This window comes from Hypanus sabinus, unplaced genomic scaffold (assembly GCF_030144855.1).
Source record: "Hypanus sabinus isolate sHypSab1 unplaced genomic scaffold, sHypSab1.hap1 scaffold_1249, whole genome shotgun sequence".
Taxonomy (NCBI): Eukaryota; Metazoa; Chordata; class Chondrichthyes; order Myliobatiformes; family Dasyatidae; genus Hypanus; species Hypanus sabinus.
In genome coordinates, this window is record NW_026779313.1 from 43,936 (window position 1) to 68,271 (window position 24,336).

General features: G+C 47.0%; 1 protein-coding gene across 1 annotated transcript; it reads right to left on the bottom strand.

The window, feature by feature from the left end:
* On the bottom strand, positions 1-21,397 carry LOC132386663 (nuclear factor 7, ovary-like). The gene is made up of 8 exons (XM_059958996.1): positions 20,987-21,397; positions 20,343-20,438; positions 19,699-19,932; positions 17,869-17,891; positions 17,664-17,782; positions 7,656-7,787; positions 4,661-4,977; positions 1-12 (listed from the first exon to the last, which is right to left on the bottom strand). Exons 1-8 carry the CDS (start codon positions 21,395-21,397, stop codon positions 1-3), a joined length of 1,344 nt encoding a protein of 447 aa, XP_059814979.1.
* Positions 21,398-24,336: the final 2,939 nt, after the last annotated feature.

The following is a 24,336-nucleotide window of genomic DNA, read 5'->3' on the forward strand; positions in this document are numbered from 1 at the left end:
TCACAGTTTGAGCTGGAAAAGGCACGTAATAATTGTGTTAAACGTAAGGAAATAACATAAAGGGTAGCAAAGGTGAGTGGGCTGTTGGATTACTGAGATGCTCTTTTTATTTATTTATTAAATTTTTAGAAAATTACAAAGAATAAATGTAATGAAAAATTAGTAAGAAAAAGAAAAATAATATTAGTCCTCCTCCCCATCCCCACCTTAACCCTTATCTAAAGAAAGAAATAAAGAAGAAAAAGATTGCCTCGATATTGGAGGATACCCACATGCTCCATGGAGTTCAAAATAATTTTAATATTTATTCTTACTTTCCCCAATTACATTATAATTTTATCTTCAAAGGACCTATATATTTAATCCTATCTTTTGTAGGTATGGGAGCCAAATTTTGAAAAATATATCATATTCATTTCTTAGATTATATGTAATTTTTTCAAGTGGAATACAACTATATATTTCATTATTCCAATAATCCATAGTTAAATATAACTCAGATTTCCAAGTAATTGCGATAACTTTTTTAGCTACTGCCAATCAATATTTATAATTTTTTTCTGATACATATTCAATTTAATTTTCGGTATTGTCCCTTCAATATCTCCTAATAAAAATAATATTGGACTATTTGGGAGTTGAACTCCAGTACTTTGTTCCAATAAAAGTCAGATATATCGAAAATGGTTGAATTTTAAAACAAGACCAAGTAGAATGTAAAAAAGTACCAATTTCTTGATTACATCGAAAGCATTGGTCAGACATATTTGAATTTAATCTATTTATTTTCTGTGGTGTTATATATAATTGATGTAAAAATTATATTGTATTAATCTAATTTGAACATTTATTGTATTTATCATACTATCAGAACATAATCTTGACAACTTTTTCCAACAATTTTAACATTCAAATCAGTTTCCCATTTTTGTCTTGATTTATGAATTCCAGATTCAGTCTGTTTTTGAATCAAATTGTACATACAAGATGTAATTTTTTAAATTTTTCCTTTTTGAATTAATATTTCTATTTCACTAAGTTTTGGCATCAACATTGTTTGACCCAGCTTTTCTCGTAATTGTCCTTTAATTGAAAATAAGAGAAAAGAGTGTTGTTTGATATTTTATATTTATTTTTTCATTGCTCAAACGACATCAATACAATTACATATATATTTAATCCCCTTTTGGAACCAATTATGTAAAAGTTTATTATCCATTGTAAAAGGAATAAGCCTATTTTGAATTAAAGTTTATTTTTGCTAATAAAGATTTCTTTATCTTATCGTCCATATTTACCTTATTCCATAAATCATTCAAGTGTCTTAATATAGGAGATTCTTTTTTTTTCCCGTATCAATTTGGATTCCCATTTATATGTAAAATCTTCTGGTATGTTTTCTCCTATCTTATCTAATTTTATTCTAATCCATGCCGGGTTTTTTTTTCATCAAAAAAAGATGCAATAAATCTAAGTTGAATTGCTTTATCATAATTGTTAAAATTTGGAAGTTGTAACCCTCCTAAATCAAATTTACATCTCAATTTTTCCAATGATATTCTTGACATCTTTCCTTTCCAAAGAAATTTCCTTACATATTTATTTAGTTCTTGAAAAAACTTCTGCGGTAATTGTATTGGTAAAGTTTGGAATATATATTGCAATCTATGGAATATATTCATTTTTACAGCATTAATTCTACCTATTAATGTTATTGGTAACATCATCCATTTATCAAGATCCTCTTTTATTTTTTTTTAATCATGGCAAATAATTTTGTTTATATAAATTTTTTACATCATTGTCAACTCTGATACCTAAATATTTTATCCCATTTATTGACCATCGAAATTGAGTTACTAATCGACATTGATTATAATTTCCTTTTGTAAGGGGTAAAATTTCACTTTTATTCCAATTTAATTTATACCCTGATACTTTCCCGTATTCTTCCAATTTAAAAGATAATCTTTGCAAAGATTGTAATAGGTTTGTAAAATAAATCAAAACATCATCAGCAAATAAATTAATTTTATATTCTTCTTGATTAACTCTAAAACCGCCAATATCTGAATCTGTTCTAATTAATTCAGCTAATGGTTCTTTTGCCAATACAAATAAAGCAGGTGATAACGGGCAGCCTTGTCCAGTTGACCTCGTTAAGCAAAATGGTGTTGAAATCTGAGCATTTGTAACTACTTCAGCTTGAGGATTAGTATTTAAGGTTTTAATCCATTGTATAAAAGATTTTCCTCGCTCATATTTTTCCAATACCTTAAACAAAAAAATCCCATTCCAATCTATCAAATGCTTTTTCTGCATCCAAAGCAAATGCCACACTCATTTCCTCTCTTTTTTGTGCCAGATGAATTATACTAAGTAACCAGGTTAGATTATCCATTGATTGTAATAAAATCTGTTTGATCCATATGCATTAATTTTGGTAAATATTTAGATATTCTATTAGATAAAATTTTTGCTATTATCTTATAATCTGTATTCAACAAAGAAATAGGCCTATATGATGTTGGTTTTAGAGGATCTCTTTTTTTGGCAATACAGTTATGATCGCTGTTAAAAAAGATTGTGGGAGTTTATGCATTCTTTCCACTTGGTATATTAATTCCATAGAGGGAGGAATTAATATATCTTTAATTTTTTTTATAAAATTCAGGAGGAAAACCATCTTCTTCTGGGGATTTGTTACTCTCAAGTGATCCTACAGCTTCTTCAACCTCTTTTAATGTAAAGGGCATATCTAATCCTTTCTGTTCTTCCAAATTAAATTTCGGAAGGGTTATTTGTGATAAAAATTTATCCATCTCAGTAATCTTATTTTGTGATTCTGATTGATATAGTTCAGTATATAAAAAAAAATAAAGTTTCATGAATTTCCAAAGGTTTATCAGCAACCTTATTTACACTTGTTCTAATTGCATTTATTGTTTTAAAAGCCTGTTCTGTTTTCAACTGCCAAGCAAGAATTTTATGTGATCTTTCACCTAATTCGTAATATTTCTGTTTAGTTCTCATAATTACTTTTTCTGTACGATATGTACGATATTATATTGTAGTTTTTTATTAACAAGTTGTCTTTGTTTTTGTTCTGTCATATATCTTTGAGATTCTTTTTCTAACTTTATATCTTTTCCCAATTTTCCTTCTTAATTTTAGATGTATAACTTATAATCTGACCCCTTAAATATGCTTTCATCGCTTCCTATAACACAATTTTACCCTCAACTGAATGTAAATTTGTATCCAAAAAAAATTGAATCTGTTTTTTCATAAAATCACAAAAATCTTGACGTTTTAATAAAATTGTATTAAATCTCCATCTAAGCTTTATGTCTATTTGAATAAAATGAATAATCTCTTTCTCTTGGATTAATTTTCCTCCATATATCAATCAGGTTTAAATCTTTCATTAATGATAAAGTTAGTTTTATTTCTTTTAATTTTGTAACAACTGTAGTTGACCTTTCCAAAACTGGATCTAAACAAAAAATAAAATCTCTGCCTATTAATATTTTATCATTTGCGTCAGCCAAGTTCAAAAAATCTTCTTGTATGAATTTTGCATCATTTTCATTTGGTGCATAAATTTTCATAAAATTCCATAATTCTGAAAAAATTTGACAATGTATAATCTCGTATCTCCCCACAGAATCAATTATTACATTTTGTATTTTAATTGGTAAAGATTTATTAACCGAAATTGCAACTCCTCTCGATTTTGAATTAAATGAAGTTGCTATAACATTTCCAACCCAATCTCTATTTAATTTCTTATGCCTGTGAACTTACTGAACACATCCTTGCCAGAAAAAAAAACTTAATCCCAATCCATTCTTCCTAGATCCTTTTTCATTTCCACAAAATTGGCCGTTCTCCAATTTTACCAGAACATTAAGCTGCCAGTTCTGCCCCTCACTGATAGCAGTAATGTCGTTATCCCACGTGTCAACCCAAGCCCTAAACTCATCTGTTTTACCGACAATACCCCGTGCATTGAAATAGATGTACCTGAGAATATGTATATCATCTGCTTTTTTTTCAATTCCGTTTATACATGCAGTCCTCTCATGTTCCTTATCCTCCTGCACCTCACTATCTGCTCTAACACTCTGGTTCCCCTCCCTCTGCAAATCTAGATTAAATTCCCCGGAGCAGCACTGGCAAATCTACCCGCAAGAATGTTATTTCCCCCCCCCCCCCGCCCAGTTTAGGGGCAAACCGTCCCGTCGGAACAGGCCCCACCTTCCCGGGAACAAAGCCCAATTGTCCAGAAACATGAAGCCCTCCCTCCTGCACCATCTCCTGAGCCACGTATTTAGCTGCACTCTGCGCACATTTATATTTACAGGGACTTTACTCCTGACGCCGGTCCCGGGACCCGACCCGTTTACAGACCCGGAGCGGAACCGGAGCAGATTCTCAGCCACTGGTTTCTATCCCAGGTCGCGAAGAAAGGATAAAGTTTCCTCGTGAATTTATTCCCAGTGAAGGTGTGGAGATGGGACTTGGTCTCCGCGTTGTAAAATGAAACTGTCCCGGACTCGTAACTGAGATAAACTCCGACCCTCCCGGGGATGGGACCGGCAGCGAGACGGGACTCGGGGGAGATGAGACCGAACACGTCACAATCCCGATATAACACGTCACGATCCCGATATAACACGTCATAATCCCGCCTGATGACCCAGAATCCGGTCTCCGGACTCAGACTGACCCGTCTCTTCCTCTCCACAGACTCTGCGGCGACTCCCAGAAACCAGACCCGATTCCCCGTCACCTCCACCTCCCAGTGATGTCTCCCCGATGGGAATCCCTCCGATCCCAGCACACAAGCCCAGTCTGTGAATCTCTTCCCGGTGTCAGGGAGATTCCACCGGGTCCCGGTCCGTCTCACACTCTTCCGATCCTCAGACACCTCGAGCCGCGGATTCGCCGTTTCCTCATCCAGGGTGACAGAGACTGGGGGGAGAAGCAGAGAATTAGAGAGTCCCCGGGGATCGGGGGGAGACTCGGGCAGCGCGGCCCCGGGGATCGGGGGGAGACTCGGACAGCGGGGCCCCGGGGATCGGGGGGAGACTCGGACAGCGCGGTCCCGGTGATCGGGGGGAGACTCGGGCAGCGCGGCCCCGGGGATCGGGGGGAGACTCGGACAGCGGGGCCCCGGGGATCGGGGGGAGACTCGGACGGCGCGGTCCCCGGGGATCGGGGGGGAGACTCCGACAGCGCGGCCCCGGGGATCGGGGGGGAGACTCGGACAGCGCGGCCCCGGGGATCGGGGGGAGACTCCGACAGCGCGGCCCCGGGGATCGGGGGGGAGACTCGGACAGCGCGGCCCCGGGGATCGGGGGGAGACTCGGACAGCGCGGTCCCCGGGGATCGGGGGGAGACTCGGACAGCGGGGCCCAGGGTATCGGGGGGAGACTCGGACAGCGGGGCCCCGGGGATCGGGGGGAGACTCGGACAGCGGGGTCCCGGGGATCGGGGGGAGACTCGGACAGCGCGGCCCCGGGGATCGGGGGGAGACTCGGACAGCGGGGTCCCGGGGATCGGGGGGAGACTCGGACAGCGCGGCCCCGGGGATCGGGGGGAGACTCGGACAGCGGGGTCCCGGGGATCGGGGGGAGACTCGGACAGCGGGGTCCCGGGGATCGGGGGGAGACTCGGACAGCGCGGCCCCGGGGATCGGGGGGAGACTCGGACAGCGGGGTCCCGGGGATCGGGGGGGAGACTCGGACAGCGGGGTCCCGGGGATCGGGGGGAGACTCGGACAGCGGGGCCCCGGGGATCGGGGGAGACTCGGACAGCGGGGCCCCGGGTATCTGGGGGAGACTCGGACAGCGGGGTCCCGGGGATCGGGGGGAGACTCGGACTGCGCGGCCCCGGGGATCGGGGGGAGACTCGGACAGCGGGGACCCGGGGATCGGGGGCAGACTCGGACAGCGCGGCCCCGGGGATCGGGGGGTGACTCGGACAGCGCGGCCCCGGGGATCGGGGGGTGACTCGGACAGCGCGGCCCCGGGTATCGGGGGGAGACTCGGACAGCGGGGTCCCGGGGATCGGGGGGGGGAGACTCGGACAGCGGGGCCCCGGGGATCGGGGGGAGTCTCGGACAGCGGGGTCCCGGGGATCGGGGGGAGACTCGGACAGCGGGGTCCCGGGGATCGGGGGGGAGACTCGGACAGCGGGGTCCCGGGGATCGGGGGGAGACTCGGACAGCGGGGCCCCGGGGATCGGGGGAGACTCGGACAGCGGGGCCCCGGGTATCTGGGGGAGACTCGGACAGCGCGGCCCCGGGTATCGGGGGGAGACTCGGGCAGCGGGGTCCCGGGGATCGGGGGGAGACTCGGACTGCGCGGCCCCGGGGATCGGGGGAGACTCGGACAGCGGGGTCCCGGGGATCGGGGGGAGACTCGGACAGCGCGGACCCGGGGATCGGGGGGGAGACTCGGACAGCGGGGCCCCGGGGATCGGGGGGAGACTCGGACAGCGGGGACCCGGGGATCGGGGGCAGACTCGGACAGCGCGGCCCCGGGGATCGGGGGGTGACTCGGACAGCGCGGCCCCGGGGATCGGGGGGTGACTCGGACAGCGCGGCCCCGGGGATCGGAGGGAGACTCGGACAGCGCGGCCCCGGGGATCGGGGGGAGACTCGGACAGCGCGGCCCCGGGGATCGGGGGGAGACTCGGGCAGTGGGACCCGGGGATCGGGGGGAGACTCGGACAGCGCGGCCCCGGGGATCGGGGGGAGACTCGGACAGCGCGGCCCCGGGGATCGGGGGCAGACTCGGACAGCGCGGCCCCGGGGATCGGGGGGAGACTCGGACAGCGCGGTCCCGGTGATCGGGGGGAGACTCGGGCAGTGGGGACCCGGGGATCGGGGGCAGACTCCGACAGCGCGGCCCCGGGGATCGGGGGGGAGACTCGGACAGCGCGGCCCCGGGGATCGGGGGGAGACTCCGACAGCGCGGCCCCGGGGATCGGGGGGGAGACTCGGACAGCGCGGCCCCGGGGATCGGGGGGAGACTCGGACAGCGGGGTCCCGGGGATCGGGGGGAGACTCGGACAGCGCGGCCCCGGGGATCGTGGGGAGACTCGGACAGCGGGGTCCCGGGGATCGGGGGGAGACTCGGACAGCGGGGTCCCGGGGATCGGGGGGAAACTCGGACAGCGCGGCCCCGGGGATCGGGGGGAGACTCGGACAGCGGGGTCCCGGGGATCGGGGGGGAGACTCGGACAGCGGGGTCCCGGGGATCGGGGGGAGACTCGGACAGCGGGGCCCCGGGGATCGGGGGAGACTCGGACAGCGGGGCCCCGGGTATCTGGGGGAGACTCGGACAGCGTGGTCCCGGGGATCGGGGGGAGACTCGGACAGCGGGGACCCGGGGATCGGGGGCAGACTCGGACAGCGCGGCCCCGGGGATCGGGGGGTGACTCGGACAGCGCGGCCCCGGGGATCGGGGGGTGACTCGGACAGCGCGGCCCCGGGGATCGGAGGGAGACTCGGACAGCGCGGCCCCGGGGATCGGGGGGAGACTCGGACAGCGCGGTCCCGGTGATCGGGGGGAGACTCGGGCAGTGGGACCCGGGGATCGGGGGGTGGTGGAGATCTCAGGCGCGGTCGGGTGGCCGACACGAACCTTTGATTCGACAAAAGCAGATGTCTCCACAAGGGTTTTCCGCTGAACAGGGGAAACATCCTCGCTCACTCCTGCCTGTTGACCCCTGAAAGAATTTTGTGTTTCCATGAGATCTCCTCTCATTCTCCGAAACTGGGAAAAGAGAACATAGAGCAGTACAGCACAGGAACAGGCCCGTCATACAATGTTCACTTTCATTTGTGAGTGGGAAGTGGGGCAGTGTGATGGTTTGAAACAGTAAAGGAGGTGATGATGGGAACCGGTAGGGGAGAGATGAATGGCAGATTGAACCAGGAGGGGGTGGGGTGGAAACCCTGTGGGTGATCTGTGTGTGTAGACGTAATGAGAAGCTAGAGGGGGCAAAGATGGCAGATCAGGATGACTTTGTCCCCTTTCCCAGAGCCCCATCCCCCGCAGCCCCTCATTAGGACAGGGGATGAATTTACAGGAACCCTTAAGCAACACAGGTATTGATGAAGTGTTTCAGTCTGAACCGTAGACTGTTTACTCGTTTCCATAGAAACTTACCGGCCTGCTGTTCCCCCAACAATTTGTTTGTGTTACTCTGCTTTAAATATACTCAATTATTTGGCCCCCACAGCTGCCTGTGGCAGATTCACTATCCTGTGGATAAAGGAATTCCTTCTCATCTCTGTCCTAAATGGAGATCCCTATAGTCGGAGGCTGTGCTCACCGTTCTCGACCCACCCACATCCTCCCAACATCAACTCTCTCCAGACAGGTGTCAGAGAGATCTGGCGAGACCCTTCATCAGGACCTGTGCAGCTTGGATTACCAGCATCTGCAGATTTTCTCCTGTTTGATTTTTAAAGCAGAAGTTGGTAAGTAAACTTCTTGATTGGCCAGAGTCTCAAAAGTTATGGGGAGGAGACTGGAGAATAGGGTTGAGAGGGATGATAAATCAGCCATTCTTCTGAACTCCAGTGAGTACAGGCCCAGAACCATCAAACACTCCTCATATGTTAACTCTTTCATTCCCGGAATTATTCTTGTGAATCATCTGCACCCCCTCCAATGTCAGCACATGATTTCCGATGGAAGGGACCCAAAACTGCTCACAATACTCCGTGTGGTCTGACCAATGCCTTATAAAACCTCAGAATTACACCCTTGCTCTTGTACTCTAATCCTCTCGAAATGAAAGCAAACATTGAGTTTGCCAATCTTACCACTGACACAAACAGCAAGTTAACCTTCAGGGAATCCTGCACAAGGACACCCATGTCCGTTTGCACCTCTGATTTTTGAATTTCGCCCTGTTTACAGAATTGTCTATGTCTTTATTCCTTCGATCAAAGTCGTACCTGCCTAAGTTTGTACCTGTCAAACTCTACCTGTACTACAAGATCCCTATTCCATATACTGGTGCATTCAAATAAGACCATAAGACAAAGCAGCAGAAGCCGGCCCTTCGGCCCTTCGAATCTGCTCCGCCATTTTATCATAAGCTGATCCATTCTCCCATTTAGTGCCACTCCCCCACCCTCTCACCATGACCTTTGATGCCCTGGCTACTCAGAGACTGATCAATCTCTGCCTTAAATACACCCAATGACCTGGACTCCACTGCCACAACAAATTCACAGATTCACCACCCACTGGCTAAAAAAATTTCTTTGCATCTCCGTTCTGAGTGGGCGCCCTTCAATCCTTAAGTCATGCTCTCTCGTACTAGACTCCCCCACCATGGGAAACAACTTTGCCACATCCACTCTGTCCATGCCTTTTAAAATTCAACATGTTTCTGTGAGGTTCCTCCTCATTCTTCTAAACTGCACGGAGTTCAGTCCAAGAGTGATCAAATGTTCCTCAGATGTTAACCCTCTCATTCCCAGAATCATTCTGGTGAATCTGCTCTGAACCCTCTCCAATGTCAGAACATCCTTTCTTAAATAAGGAGCCCAAAACTGCACACAGTATTCCAAGTGAGGTCTTACCACTGCCTTATAGAGCCTCAACATCACATCCCTGCTCTTATATTTTATTCCTCTAGAAATGAATGTCAACCTTCTTCACCACCGACTCAACCTGGAGACTAACCTTAAGGGTATCCTGCACGAGCACCCTCAAGTCCCGTTGCATCTCAGAACTTTGAATTCTCTCTCCACTTAAATAATAATCTGACAACGTGCATGGCCATACACTTTTCAACATTGTATTTCATTTGCCACTTCTTTGACCATTCTCCAAATCTATCCAAGTCTCTCTGCAGACTCTCTGTTTCCTCAGGTGGGGGAGTTTCCACCTACCTTTGTATCATCAGCAAACTTAGCCACAAAGCCATCTTTTCCATAATCCAAATCGTTGATATACAACGTAAAAAGAAGCGGCCCCAACATGGACCCCTGTGGAACACCACTGGTAACTGGCAGACAACCAGAATGGGATCCTTTATTCCCACTCTCTGTTTCCTCCCAATCAGCCAACGCTCTATCGACAGATGTAACTTTCCCGTAATTCCATGGGCTCTTATCTTGTTGAGCAACCTCATGTGTGGCACCTTGTCAAAGGCCTTCTGAAAATCCAAATACACAACATCCACTGCATCTCCCTTGTCCAGCCTACTTGTAATCTCCTCAAGAGATTTCAATGGGTTTGTCAGGCAGGATTTTCCTTTAAGGCAACCATGCTGAGTTTGGCCTATCTTGTCATATGCCTCCAGGTACTCCGTAACCTCATTCTTGACAATTGACTCCCACAGATGTCAAGCTAACAGGTCTATAATTCACTTTTTGCTTCCTTGCCCCTTTCTTAAATACCAGAGTGGCATTTACAATCTTCCACTCCTCCGGAACCATGTCAGAATCTATTGACTTTTGAAAGATCATTGCTAATGCCTCCGCGATCTCCACAGCTACTTCCTTCAAAACACAAGGGTGCATTCCGCCTGGTCCTGGAGATTTATCTACCCTGAGACTATTCAGCTTCCTGAGTACTTTCTCTGTCGTAATTATGACAGCGCACACTTCTCTTCCCTGACACCCTTGAGTGTCCGGTATACTGCTGATATCTTCCTCAGTGAGGACTGATGAAAATACTCGTTCAGTTCCTCAGCCATCTCCTTATCTCCCATTACAATTTCTCCAGCATCATTTTCTATCGGTCCTATATCCACTCTCACTGGTTTTTTACTCTTTATATACTTGAAAAAGCTTTTGGTATCTTCTTTGATATTATTTGCTAGCTTTCTTTCATAGTTCATCTTTTCCCTCTTAATGGCCTTCTTAGTTTCCTTTTGTAAGCTTTTAAAAACTTTCCAATACTCTGTCTTCCCAGTAATTTTTGCTTCCTTGAATTCCCTCTCCTTTGCTTTTACTTTGGCTTTCACTTCTCTTGTCAGCCACGGTTGCATCTTTTTCCATTCGAAAATTTCTTCTTTTTTGGAATATATCTGTCTTGCATATTCCTCACTTCTCGCATAAACTCCAGCCACTGCTGCTCTGCTGTCCTCCCGCTAGTGTCCCTTCCCAGTCAAATTTGGCCAGTTCCTCTCTCGGCCACTGGAATTTCCTTTACTCCACTGAAATACTGACACATCAGATTTCTGCTTCTCTTTCTCAAATTTCACAGTGAAGTCAATCATGTTAAGATCACTGTCACCTAACAGTTCCTTCACCTCAATCTCTCTAATCACCTCTGGGTCATTACACAATATCCAATCCAGTACCTCTGATCCCCTAGTGGGCTCAACAACAAGCTGTTCTGAAAAAGCATCTCGTAGACATTCTACAAATTCTCTCTCTTGAGATCCAGTGTCGACCTGATTTTCCCAATCCACTCGCATGTTAAAATCCTCTCAATTATCATAACACTGCCCCTCTGGCAAGCCTTTTCTATTTCCTGTTGTAATTTGTAGTCCACATCGCTGCAGCTGTTAGGAGGCCGGTAGATAACTGCCATCAGGGTCCTTTTACCCCTGCGATTTCTTAGCTCAACCCATAAAGATTCTGCACCTTCCAATCCTATGTCACCTCTTTCCCATCCCCCTGCCAAATTAGTTTAAACCCTCCCTAACAGCTCTATTAAACATTTCTGCTATGATATATATCCCCTTCGGGTTCAGGTGTAACCCATCCTTTTTGAACAGTTAATACTTCCCCCAAAAGAGATCCCAATGATCCAAGAATCTGAAGCCCTGCCCCCTGCACCAGTCTCTCAGCCACACATTCATCAGCCTGATCCTACTATTCTTGCCCTCGCTAGCACGTGGCACAGGCAGCAATCCTGAGATTACTACCCTGGAGGTCCTGCTTCTCAGCTTCATTCCTAACTCCCAGAAATCTCTCTTCAGGACCTCCTCCCTTTTCCTCTCGATGTCATTGGTACCAACATGTACCAAGACAGCTGGCTGCTCGCCCTCTCCCTTCAGGATATTCTGGACCCGATCCGAGACATCCCGTACCCTGGCACCTGGGAGGCAGCACACCATGCGGGTATCTCTACCAGGCTCACAGAATCTCCTGTCTGTTCCCCTGACTATGGAATCCCCTATGACTACCGCATTCCTCTTCTCCCTCCTTCCCTCCTGCACAACAGCGCCAGGCTCAGTGCCAGAGACCCGGTCACCGTAGCCGTCCCCTGTCAGGTCATCCACCTCAACAGCATCCAAAACGATATACTTGTTGCTGAGGGGGGCAGACACAGTGGTGCTCTCCACTACCCTGGCATTTCCCTTCCCTCTCCTGACAGTCACCCAGTTTTTTGACCTCTTTAGCCTAGGGATGACTACCTCCCTGTAGCTCCTGTCTATCACCTCTTTGTTTTCTCTAATAAGCAGTAGGTCATCAAGCTGCTGCTCCAGATCCCTAACACGGTCTCCGAGGAGCTGAATCTCGGTTCACCTGGTGCAGATGTGGCTATCAGGGAGGCTGGAGGTCTCCCAGGATTCCCACATCTGACACCCTGAACAAAGCACTAACCCTGCAGACATGCTACCTAATTCTACAGGAATGAAACAAAGAAAGATAGGTCTACTCACCCACTTACTTCACCAAGCACATGAACTTTTTAAAGCATTAGCTAATGTGCCCTGCTGTTCCCCCGTCCGTCCAGGCCGATTTGCCAAGGGGAGAAAAAGAGTCGGTTCCTCGCTCTCGGCTCTTCCCGTTACCGCCTGAGCCCGTTGAGCCAAAGCCCTACACTCTGCTGCCACCCACTCCGCTGCCCGCTGTATAGGGTGGTCATCTTTTTAAACTCTCCGTGCTGTCCTGCGCAGTCTCGCCGTTCTTGTACACAAAGTTTTTTTTTTACACTGCCTTCCTTCAGAATTTAGCTCCCACGCTGCCCTTCTTGTCCCAATCTAAAAAACCACCTTCAGTCGTGTATTCATCAGCCTATTCCACACTGTCCACATGAAATTCAGCAAGGCCTTTGATGTCGATGATAGACCACACTTGGAGCATTGTCTGCATTTCCGGTTCCCGAATATGGGGACGATGTCATTACACTGGACAGGAGGCTTCAGGAGGATGTTACCAGGACTGGGGGCTTGGGTTAAAAGCAAAGAGTGAGTAAGCGTGGGCTATTCAGCTGTAGTGTAGGATGTTCAGGTGTGACCCCTTATCAAGGTAAATAATTCTAAGGAGCTTAAATAACGTTCTTTTTCCAAGAAATGGGAGTACAGAACCAAAGGCCTCCGATTGAAAGTGAGATGGGAAATTGGGTAACATTCTCAGAGAGAGGGAGGTTGGTGAACGGAATTTGCCCTCAGACGCTGTCGAAACAGGTAAAAAATAACATATTTTAAAATAAATACACAGATGGGAAATGGTTAGAGGGATGGGGGGGGGGCAAACACACACAAATGGGACAGGCTCAAGAAGACATCTTAGTCTTGCAGATTGATGAAGTGGGCCGTGAGTTCAACATCCATCAAACCCTCCCAGATCATCCTCCTGAGGAATCTCACCCCGGAGTCTGTCTGTGAAGTGTTGATGTGACGTCACGTCAGAGGGCAGCTCAGTGACACAGAACAGACAGACTGGGTAAGGACGGCAGATTTCAATCCTAAATGGGAATTTATGCCTATTTCTGTGGCTGTGTGTCACACTCTGATAGTATATCGCGCGCGCGCGCGCGTGTGTGTGTGTGTGTGTGTGTGTGTTGATTGTGGTAAATATCCGTGTGGAGTGTATACACATTGAAGGAGAGTATGCACATTGAAGAAGTTTTTATGTTACAGTGTGTCATCACAAGTCTGGTGTGTGTTGACAATGTGTCACACGTGATTGAGTTGTTTAAATCAATAAATGACTGTCTCTGAAGAGTCTGGTTTCCAGGTTACTGAGGGAAATAACAACGTACATTGCTGAGGCTCTGACTACAATCTGCCAATCCTTCCTGTGTATGTGTGTGAGGGAGCTTTGCCAGGCCGCTTATGCTGTGTGTGCTTCTCCCGAGATGAAATCTTGACCCATGTCAATGCTTGTTGGTGTGTCCGAGCTGATTCTCACAATGCTTCAATGTAGTGGTCTGATCACCATAAGACATAGGAGCAGAATTAGGCCATTTTCCTATCGAGTCTGCTCCGCCATTCAATAATTGCTGATCATTTTTTCCCTCCTCAGCCCCACTACCTGGTCTTCTCCCCGTAACCTTTGATGCTGTGTCCAATCTAGAACCTATCAAGCTCTGCCTTAAATACACCCAACAGGTTCCACAAATTCAACAGCTGCTGGCACAAATTTCTCCACATGTTTTAAATAGATTCCCCCTCTGTCTTGAGGCTGTGCCCTCTTGTCCTAAACTCCACCACCATGGGAAACATCCTTTCCACATCTACTCTGTCTAGGACTTTCAACATTCGAAAGGTTTCTAGGACTTTCAACATTTGAAAGGTTCCAATGAGATTCCCCCTCATCTTTCTAAATTCCAGCGAGTACAGACACAGAGCTATCAAACTTTCCTCGTATGATAACCCTTTCATTCCTGGAATCATCCTTATGAAATGAACCTTCTGCAATGCCAGCACATCTTTTCTTAGACGAGGAGCCCAAAATTGTTCACAATACTCAAGGTGAGTCTTCACCAGTGCCTTATAAATCCTCAGCATCACATCCCTGCTCTTGAACTGAATGCTATTTGAACCGATTGAATTCAATGCTAACATTGGATTTGCCTTCCTCACCAGTGACTCTACCTTCAAGTTAACCTTTAGAGAGTTCTGCAGAATGACTGCTAAGTCCAATTTCGTCTCAGATTTTTTGATTTTTTCCCCATTTGAAAAAAAAATCTGCACATTATTTCTACGACCAAAGTGCAGGACCATGTATTTTCCAACATTGTATATAATTTGCCAATTTCTTTCCCATTCTCCTCATCCATGTCCTTGTCCAGCCTAACTGTTTCCTCAACACTACCGGCCCCTCCGCCAATCTTCGTATCATCTGCAAAACCTGGAAACAAAGCCATCTACTCTAGGACAAGAGGGTGTGACTTCATGATTGAAGGACGTCCTTTTAGAACTGAGATGTGGAGAAATTACTTTAGTCAGTGTGTGTGGAGAATCTGTGGAATTTGTTGCGACATGTGGCTGTGGAGGCCAAGGCATATTTAAGGCAGAGATATATCGGTTCTCATTTAGCCAGGGCATCAAATGGTATGGGGTGAAAGCAGGGGAGTGGGGATGTCTGGAAGAATTGGGTCTTCCCATGACTGAATATTGGAGCAAACTCAATGGGCCGAATGGCCTATTTCTGCTCCTACATCTTATTGTCTATTCCATCAGCTAAATCTTGATATACAGCATAAAATGAAGGTGTCCTAACACTGACCCCTGTGGAACACGACTCACTGGCAGCCAACCAGAAAAGGATCCCTTTACTTTCATTCACTGCTTCCTACCAATCAGCCAATGTTCCAACCATGCCTGTAACTTTTCTGTAATACCATGGCCTCTTAACCTGGTTACCACCTTCATGCGTGGCACTTTGTCAAAGGCCTTCCGAGATTCCAAATATACAACATCCACTGCTTCCCCTTTATCGATCCTGCTTGTAATCTCCTCAAAGAATCCCAACAGGTTTGTCAGGCAGGATATTCCCTAACGAAGCCATGCTGACTTGTCCTATCTTGTCCAGGGTCACCAAGTATTCCATAGCCTCAGACTTAACAACTGACTCCAATTTCTTCCCAACCACAGAGGTGAGGCAAACTGGTCAATAATTTCCTTTCTGCTGCCTTCCTCCTTACTTAAAGAGTCAAGTGACATTTGCCATTTTCCAGTCCTCTGGCACCATGCCAGGGTCCAATGATTTTGAAAGATCATTTGGAATGCCTCCATAATTTCTACTGCAACCTCTTTCAGAACACTGGGGTGCAGTTCATCTGGTCTGGGTGACTTATGTACCTTTAGGGCTTTCAGCTTTTTGAGCAGCTTCTCCCTTGTAACAGTAACTGCACTCACTTCTCTTCCCTCGCACTCTTCAACACCGGGCACAGTGCTGGTGTCTTCCATGGTGAATACTGGTGCAAAATATTTGGCTTATCTGCCATCTCTTTATCCTCTGTTATTATGCATCCAGCCTCATTTTCTAGCTGTCCTATATCCACTCTCATCTCTGTTTTATTTTTTTACAATACTTGAAAAATAATTTGATATTGTTTGCTATCTTGTTTTCCAAAGATAGGTGTGTAAAAAGGGCCTGAAGGATTATTGGATACCAGAGTCACTCCAACCACAAACTGTACCAGTTGCTACCATCCGGGATACGGTACCGCAGCATAAAAGCCGGGAGCAACAGGCTCCGGGACAGCTTCTTCAACCAGGCCAGTTCAATTCAAATCAATTTCTTGTTTATTTTTTCCCACCCAATCATCCTTTTAGTTCCCCTCTGTAGATATTTAAAAGCTTCCCAATCCTCTCCCTTCCGAATAATTTTTGTTTAGTTGTATGCCCTCTCCTTTGCCTTTACATTAACTTTTCTTCCCTTGTCAGCCATGGTTGTACTATTTCGCCATTTGAGTATTTATTTATTTTTGGAGTACATCTATCCTCATTTTCCCAGAAACTGACACCATTTCTGCTCTGCTCTCATCCCTGGCAGCATCTCCTTCCAATTTGCTTTGGCCAACTCCTCTCTCAGACCACTGTAATTTCTTTTACTCCTCTGAAATACTACAATGTCAGGCTTTACTGTCTCCTTATCAGATTTCAAGTTGAACTCGGTCATGTTGTGAGCTCTGCCTCCTAAGGTTTCTTTTCACTACTCACCTCTGGTTCGATACATAACACCCAATCCAGTAGAGCTGTTCCCCGAGTAGGCTCAACGACAAACTGCTCTAGAAAGCCATCACATTGCATTCAACAAACTCACTCTCTTGAGATCCTTTACCAACCTGATTTTCCCAATTGCCCTGCATGTTTAAATTTCCCATGATTATCATAACAATGTCCTTTTCATCAGCCTTTTCTATTTCCAGTTGTAATCTGTGGGTGCCAACCCACTGACTGTTGGGAGGCCTGTATATGACTGGTGTCAGTGTCATTTTTACTTTTGCAGTTCCTTACCTCAACCCACAAGATTCAACATCTTCCAATCCTATTTCACATCTTGCTACTGATTTACCAGCAGAGCCACACCACCCCCTCACCCGACCTTCCTATACCACCAATACATTGTGTAACCTTGGACATTCAGATCCCAACTACAACCATGATTCCGTGATGGTCACAACAACATCACAACACCAGTTCCTCTGGTTGGATCCAAACTTATGCACTGGTGTGTTAGTGCATTCGCCTGGGATTGGAACACAGTGGTTCATCCACCAGTCCCGTGTATTGATTGTATTGTGACCCTGTGCTGGTGTGTCCAGGGGTCGGACATCTCCAGCTGACCATGTGACAGTGATGCCTCCCAGTCAGTGGGGTTGATGTGGAATAAACTTCAGTTCCCCTTCAGCCCAGTATTACAGACAATCTTTGCCTCAAATTGGAACTAAATTGATCTTCATAAACAAGGAGAAATGAATCTTTGTAAGTTTTACCTCGATTAATAGCATCAAGCGTTTCTCTCAGCACTGTGTTCAACAAATAGAGGTGATCGAATTTTTCAACCGGTAGGGTCTCATCTGTCACTGACAATTCCTGGACATCGTCATTAATCCTGTAAATATTAAACTGCTGGTTATAAATTGCTATTCTGAACTATTTTCAAATCCATTCAGTGTTTCAGTAAAGAGCCTGTCCTACCTTCTGTTCCGACGAGCTTCCTCCTGAAATAAATAAAACACAAATCTGATTAGACTTGGACTTACTGTCCACATCCTGAATTTCATCCAAATCATTACAAAGTGTTGAAAATTCCCACTCCCACAATCACTCAGACACACGGACAATACAGAACCATGGGGTAAATGACAGGGAAAGTTTCTGAATGTCAGACCATTACTGAGAGGAAGAAACTTACAGGGAAGACAGGACAGGCTGTGCATTATCATCTGGATATGACGTCAGTGTGATAGGATGGAGGATTTTAAGATCAGTGATGTATGTGATTGTGTGCAGGTGGAGGAAGTTCCTCTATTTATGGGGAGACTCGTGGGGAGATGTAATTCCAGATGGATTTTAACAAATTCCAAAAGAAATTTAGAGAGGAGGATGTGAAACTTGCTGCCACAGGAGTGGATGAAATGGAACAGCAGAGTGACTGTAATGGGGAGGCTGGATAAACACGTGAGGGACCAGGGAGTTCGGGGCACTGTTGCTGGGTGTGGTGAGTAGGTGGCAGGGGGCTTGTGAAGCAGGGAAACTGATAGAAGATGGACCTAATGGCCTGTTTATGATAGAGAATGGGATATAATCCCATGCGAAATATATCCAAAAAATAAAGAGACAGTGAAAGTTTCCATAATCTGATGGAAACCGGATATGGAGGATAAGTCTAACGTGTGGGTCAAATTCTTTGTTCTCAGTGATTGACAGAGAGACCCTCACACCCTCCGCACCAGACACACTCACAGCCTGTGACTGGAACCGGGTGTTAATGGGAGTTTCAGAGGATATTTAATGCGGTAATTAAGGAAACAGTCAGCAGCTCTGTGTTATGACCGGAGTAAATAATTTCAGAGAGTTTGCATTCTGTCCTGGGATGTACAGAAGTTGTGGAAGCTGAGTTTTGGGACAATAGACAATTGGTGCAGGAGTAGGCCATTCGGCCCTTCTAGCCAGCACAGCCATTCACTGTGATCATGGCTGATCATACACAATCAGTACCCTGTTCCTGCCCTCTCCCCAAATCCCTTGACCCCACGATCTATATGAGCTCTATCTAACTCTCCCTTGAATGCATCCAGAGACTTAGCCTCCACTGCCTTCTGGGGCAGAGCAATCCACATATCCAGCACTCTCTGGGTGAAAAAGTTTTCTGCATCTCTGTTCTAAATGGCCTACCCCTTATTCTTAAACTGTGGCCTCTAGTTCTGGACTCACCCATCAGCGGGAACATGCTTCCTGCCTTCAGCGTGTCCAAACCCTTAATAATCTTATTATTATAAGACAATAACAACCCTGAATAGATGCATCAATGGTCTGGTGAGAAACAGTTTGCTGCCATTTGTAAATGCTGTGTGTAGGAGCAACACGTCTGTTTTCTGTCTGCATTGTATTCTGTGTTACGTGTTTATTATGGTAACTCGTCACATGAGTGGGGACGTGGTAAAACTGAAGGGAAAAGGTTACGTATCTGTACTTTGTTCTGGGCAGTTTTGAGCTGGGGACGTGCGGATGTCATTCTGTTCTTGACCGCTGTGTTGCAGCTTACTTTACAATGAATTACCCTGAAGCTTCATTGCTTCAAGATTGTGTTTTTTTAATGAAGGACTGAAAGCGTATCTTGGACATTTTGAAATGTCATTATTGGAGTGATTGGAGGGCACATCATGCAGGTATAACAGCTTGTGTGAGGTCTCCAGCAGCGGCAATTGATTTGTTAGAATTGGCCTCGGTGCTGTGTTTATTTCAAATATACCACTGTTCATTCAGTGCCCTTTGACAGAAACAAATTGAAATATAATTCCTCACCTTGAGAAATATCACACTGTCTTTTTGATCCATCTGTTCCTTTAACTTAGTGATTTCCTCCTGAATAATCCTTATATTCTCTTGAAGAGCTAGAAGATTTTTCTCCATTGGGTTGAGAATCCTCTTCTCTTCTTCCCTGAGATCCCTGAGTAAGCTCTGCTCTTTCTCAGTGATAATCTGGCGCAGTTCAGCAAACTGCGATGTGATGTGGGACTGAAGGCTGTGTGACTGTTCCTGTCGAATGAAAGGTGAAGATTAATATACTGCATTGCTGTGCTCTGTTTCCTTTTGTCGTTCAGTTCGGTCTATTGGAGTCCATGCTACTTCTGAGTGCATTCCCGTCAACACCACTCCCTCACGTTTTCCTGAAACCTACTCTCACTTATTGACACATAAACTCCCATCTGATTCACGCACACCCTCCCCACCTTTTCAGGGTTAACGGTAATTAGCCACTCATCCGGAATGTCCTTGAGATGTGTAGGATTCTCTCGTGGTCACAGGGGGAGCATGCAAACTCCACACAGACAGCACCAGAGGTCAGGATCGAACCCAGGTCACTGGAGCTGCGATACTCGGCTGTTCTGCATTAAATGGAGCAAAACTCGACAGTAAAATCAGAAATTCCGCTCAGGAAGCCTCACCCGAACTCCGGAAATCTTCTCTTTCTGTTGCTGCTCCTTTTCCTGGAAGTCTGATTCCTTTTTTGTGAGAGAGTCTAAGGAAGATTTTAGCTGATCCTGGAAGTCAGAGAGTGAAGGAAATTGAGACAAAGATGCTTCAAAAGAAACAGGTGATCAAACCCGATTATCACACAAAATGCCGGAGGAACTCAGTGAGTCAGGCAGCATCTATTCAGGGGAAATAAACAGCCGGTGTTTCGGGATGAGACCGTTCATTAGCACTGGGAAGGAATGGACAGAAGCCAGAATAAAAAGGTTGGGGACAAGAACCAGCTGACAGGTGACGGGTGAGACAACGTGAGGGGGAACGTGGGGGAGGCTGATGAAGTGAGAAGCTGAGAGGGGACAGGTGGAAGAGGTAAAGAGCTGGAGAAGAAGGAATCTAATACGAGAAGACAATCGACCATGGAAGAAACGGGAGGAACTGAGCTGTTTGCGGCCCTCAATGGTGACGAGGGAGGAGGTTAGGAGTCAGGTGTAGCACTTGTCCCGCTTGCAGGTGTCGGTGAAAGTTGCAAAGATTGATGTGTTGGTTATGGAGTCTCGTGTGATGCTATGTAGGACAAAGGAAATGTGTGAAGTATTGAACTAACGTTAGTTTTTACCATGTATTTTTTAACAGCTTCTTTAATCGGCCGGAAGCGGTGCTCTCGGTGTTCCTCCGCCACTGCACAGATCATACAGATCAGTGTCTTGTCTGTTTCACAAAACAGCTTCAGTTCTTCCTCATGTTCCTCGCAGTGACGTTTACTTTCCTTCCCTTTCGGATTCAGGCTTAGATTCCGAACTTTCTGTGTCAGATTTGCTAAGGCCCGATTCACCCTGAGGGTGCGGTCAGCAAACTCCTCTCTACATTCCGGGCAGGAGTTTCTCTCCTCCCTTTCCCAATACTGTGTGATACAAGAGCGACAGAAGTTGTGTCCACACTCCAGTATAATCGGATCGGTGAAGAAATCCAGGCAGACGGGACAAATCACCTCCTCGCTCAAACTGTCGGTCTCTCCTTTCGAAGCCATGTTAACTCCGGCACTTCCTGATTCAGAATGCTTTCACTTTCGGGGAGCTGCTGATCCCCTGCAGTACCGGGATTGTCCACTACGCGCGCTGCAGACTCGGGAATCACACAACACACACAATGCTGGTGGAACACAGCAGGCCAGGCAGCATCTGTAGGGAGAAGCACTGTCGACGTTTCGGGCCGAGACCCTTCGTCAGGACAGCTGGTGTGGTATACTGTGTCCGGTCTTCCCGGTGTGGCCTTTTATATATTGGTGAGACCCGACGCAGACTGGGAGACCGTTTCGCTGAACACCTACGCTCTGCCCACCAGAGAAAGCAGATCTCCCAGTGGCCACACATTTTAATTCCACGTCCCATTCCCATTCTGATATGTCTATCCATGGACTCCTCTACTGTCAAGATGAAGCCGCATTCAGGTTGGAGGAACAACACATGGGTAGCCTCCAACCTGATGGCATGAACATTGACTTCTCTCATTTCTGTTAATGCCCCTTCTCCCCTTCTTACCCCATCCCTGACATATTTAGTTGTTCGTCTTTTTTTTTCTCTCTCCCTCTCCCCATCACTGCCTGTTCTCCATCTCTTTCCGGTGCTCCCTTCCCCTTTCGTTCTGCCGAAGCCTCCCGTCCCATGATCCTTTCCCTTCCCCAGCTCTGTATCCCTGTGGCCAATCACCTTTCCAGCTCTTAGCTTCATCCCACCCCCTCCGGTCTTCTCCTATCATTTCGCATTTCCGCCTCCCCCTCCTACTTTCAAATCTCTTAATATCTTTCCTTTCGGTTAGTCTTGACGAAATGTCTCGGCCCGAAACGTCGACAGTTCTTCTTCCTATAGATGCTGCCTGGCCTGCTGTGTTCCACCAGGATTTTGTGTGTGTTGCTTGAATTTCAGCATCTGCAGATTTCCTCGTGTTTGCTCAGGGAATCAAAGTGGTTTTGCTGGATGTGTTCAGTGGAAATTCTGGCCTTTTCTATGTTGAGTGTGGGATCAAACACACATTAAAGAGACAACAGATACGAAAACGCATCCATGGACTGTCTAAGCCCGGCTACGAGCGGAGGACGGTTGGCCGTATGGCTGGCAACCCCATCTTGTAAAATTCCAGTGCGACAAAAACGTCAGCTGAATCTCCAAAGGCCTCATCCATGCGGTCGGAAGGACATTCCCCTGGAAGACGATTGAAGTCCTGAGATGAAAGGAGAAGCCATGTGCCCCCTGGGGTGGTTCACTACTACCATAACTGTGAGGCTTCCTCAGCCAACCCGGCCTCTCCCTGTCCAGTGTAGAGGACCCCTGTAGTTCCAATGGTGTCCCTGTCGTCTGGAATGTGTCAGTAGGCAGCATTCCTGTACGACTGGGCTTCGCAAACTTTTTTTAATGCCAAGGACCAATACCAGTAACCGTGGATCTCAGGTTGGGAACCGCTGCTCTCCAGACATCTCGATGTGATGGCAGGCCAACAAGTTTCGGGCGTCTTTCCCCGAGTTGATGATCTTCCAGCAGCAATCGCTGTCTATTTCCAGAGCATCCTGGGAACAGCCCGAGGATCAGTGAGCCTTCTGTCACACACAAACACACACAGCTGGGCTCAGACATACATCACTCTCACATTCCTCCCTTTGTGACACACTACTTGCTCCGTAGCCCCCGGTATGAAGCTCAAACTGTTGCAAACCTGCCCTTTAAATTCATGGCTGAGGCTGTGTTGTGTCTGTTCACTGTTTGAGTTTGATATTAAATGAAGAGCATTGAATGGGAAGGAAGGTTTGAATAGAAGAATAAAGATCTCCTCTGAAGGTATATGGGGTCCTGGTGAGAGCGTACATGGAACACTGTACACAGGTCTGGTCTCCCTCCTGGAGTCAGCCTGTGGGATGAAGGGAATGAGGAGAAGTTTCAGAGATTGATTTGGGGGGTGCGGTAGTGTCCTCAGAGAGATTACATTGACTGGGCCTGTCTCAAAATTGGAGAAATAAGAGGTGGTCTGAGTGAGACAGACACAGTCTGACAGGGTATTGACAGGGTGGGGCAGGAATGGCGTTTTTCTTCACTGGGTGTTGAATAAGGTCACAGACTCAGAATCCGATGTCGTCTGACAGGTCGCAGATGAGGAGTGCAGCGAATCTTTGGATTTTTTCCCCACAAGGTTTCTAAATTCACAAGGAATATTGAAGGGCGGAGCGAAGATGGGAACATTGCAAGAAAGTGTCCCTGAGGTCAAAGATCAGCCATTATCGGAGTGAAAGGCCGAACTGGCGCAACGGGCCGAAAGGCAACCCCTGCTCCTGTTTCTTATTTCCTAAATCACGAGTTTACCTTTGCGCCTTGTTCTCCCTTGGCCTTCAGCCTGTCGGATTGCACAGGGGAGCGGTGAGAGCTCCGGAGATCCACCAGCAGCCGCTGCGGTTATTTCATGCTGTTGTTATTTATCGCTGTTTCTCTGTTTTTGCACAGTTTGTTACCTTAAGCACTCTGGCTGATCTTTCACTGCCTGCTTCTGTTATGGTTACTATTCTATACTTTTTCTAAGTATGTCCGCAGGAAAATGCTTCTCGGGGTTGAATGTGGTGACTTATCTGGACTCTGATAATAAAATTTATTTTTGAAATTTGAGTTTCGGGGATTTTCCTTTAATTCTGGGAACAAACTGTGACTGACATCTCCAGCTCCCAGTAGCAGCCCGTTCTCACACACATACAGCCAATCAGCGATCACCGCTGGGAGAGGGATGCTGCCATTGGCTGAGGGGTGTCAGTGGGCGGGACGCTGTTTGGACCGGGACCGAGTGGGCCGGAGACCGGGAGCTGCGCCTCGGGTTTCGGCTGCACCACCGGCGGGTCGTGAATCCTTTCGAAGGCAGAGCTGAAGCGACCGGCGGAGATTCCGTGAGATGTTTCAGCTGCACGGAGGGCGCCCGTCCTTTCCCCGCCGAGGA

Bases quoted from the DNA above. Each gene is read 5' to 3' on its own strand.
- LOC132386663 (XM_059958996.1), bottom strand. From the start codon at position 21,397: ATGGCTTCGAAAGGAGAGACCGACAGTTTGAGCGAGGAGGTGATTTGT. The intron at 17,892-19,698 runs GTGAGGAATTAT...TATTTATTTCAG, and splicing joins ACAGTGTGATATTTCTCAAG to GAGGAAGCTCGTCGGAACAG. The intron at 17,783-17,868 runs GTAGGACAGGCT...TAATATTTACAG, and splicing joins GAAGCTCGTCGGAACAGAAG to GATTAATGACGATGTCCAGG.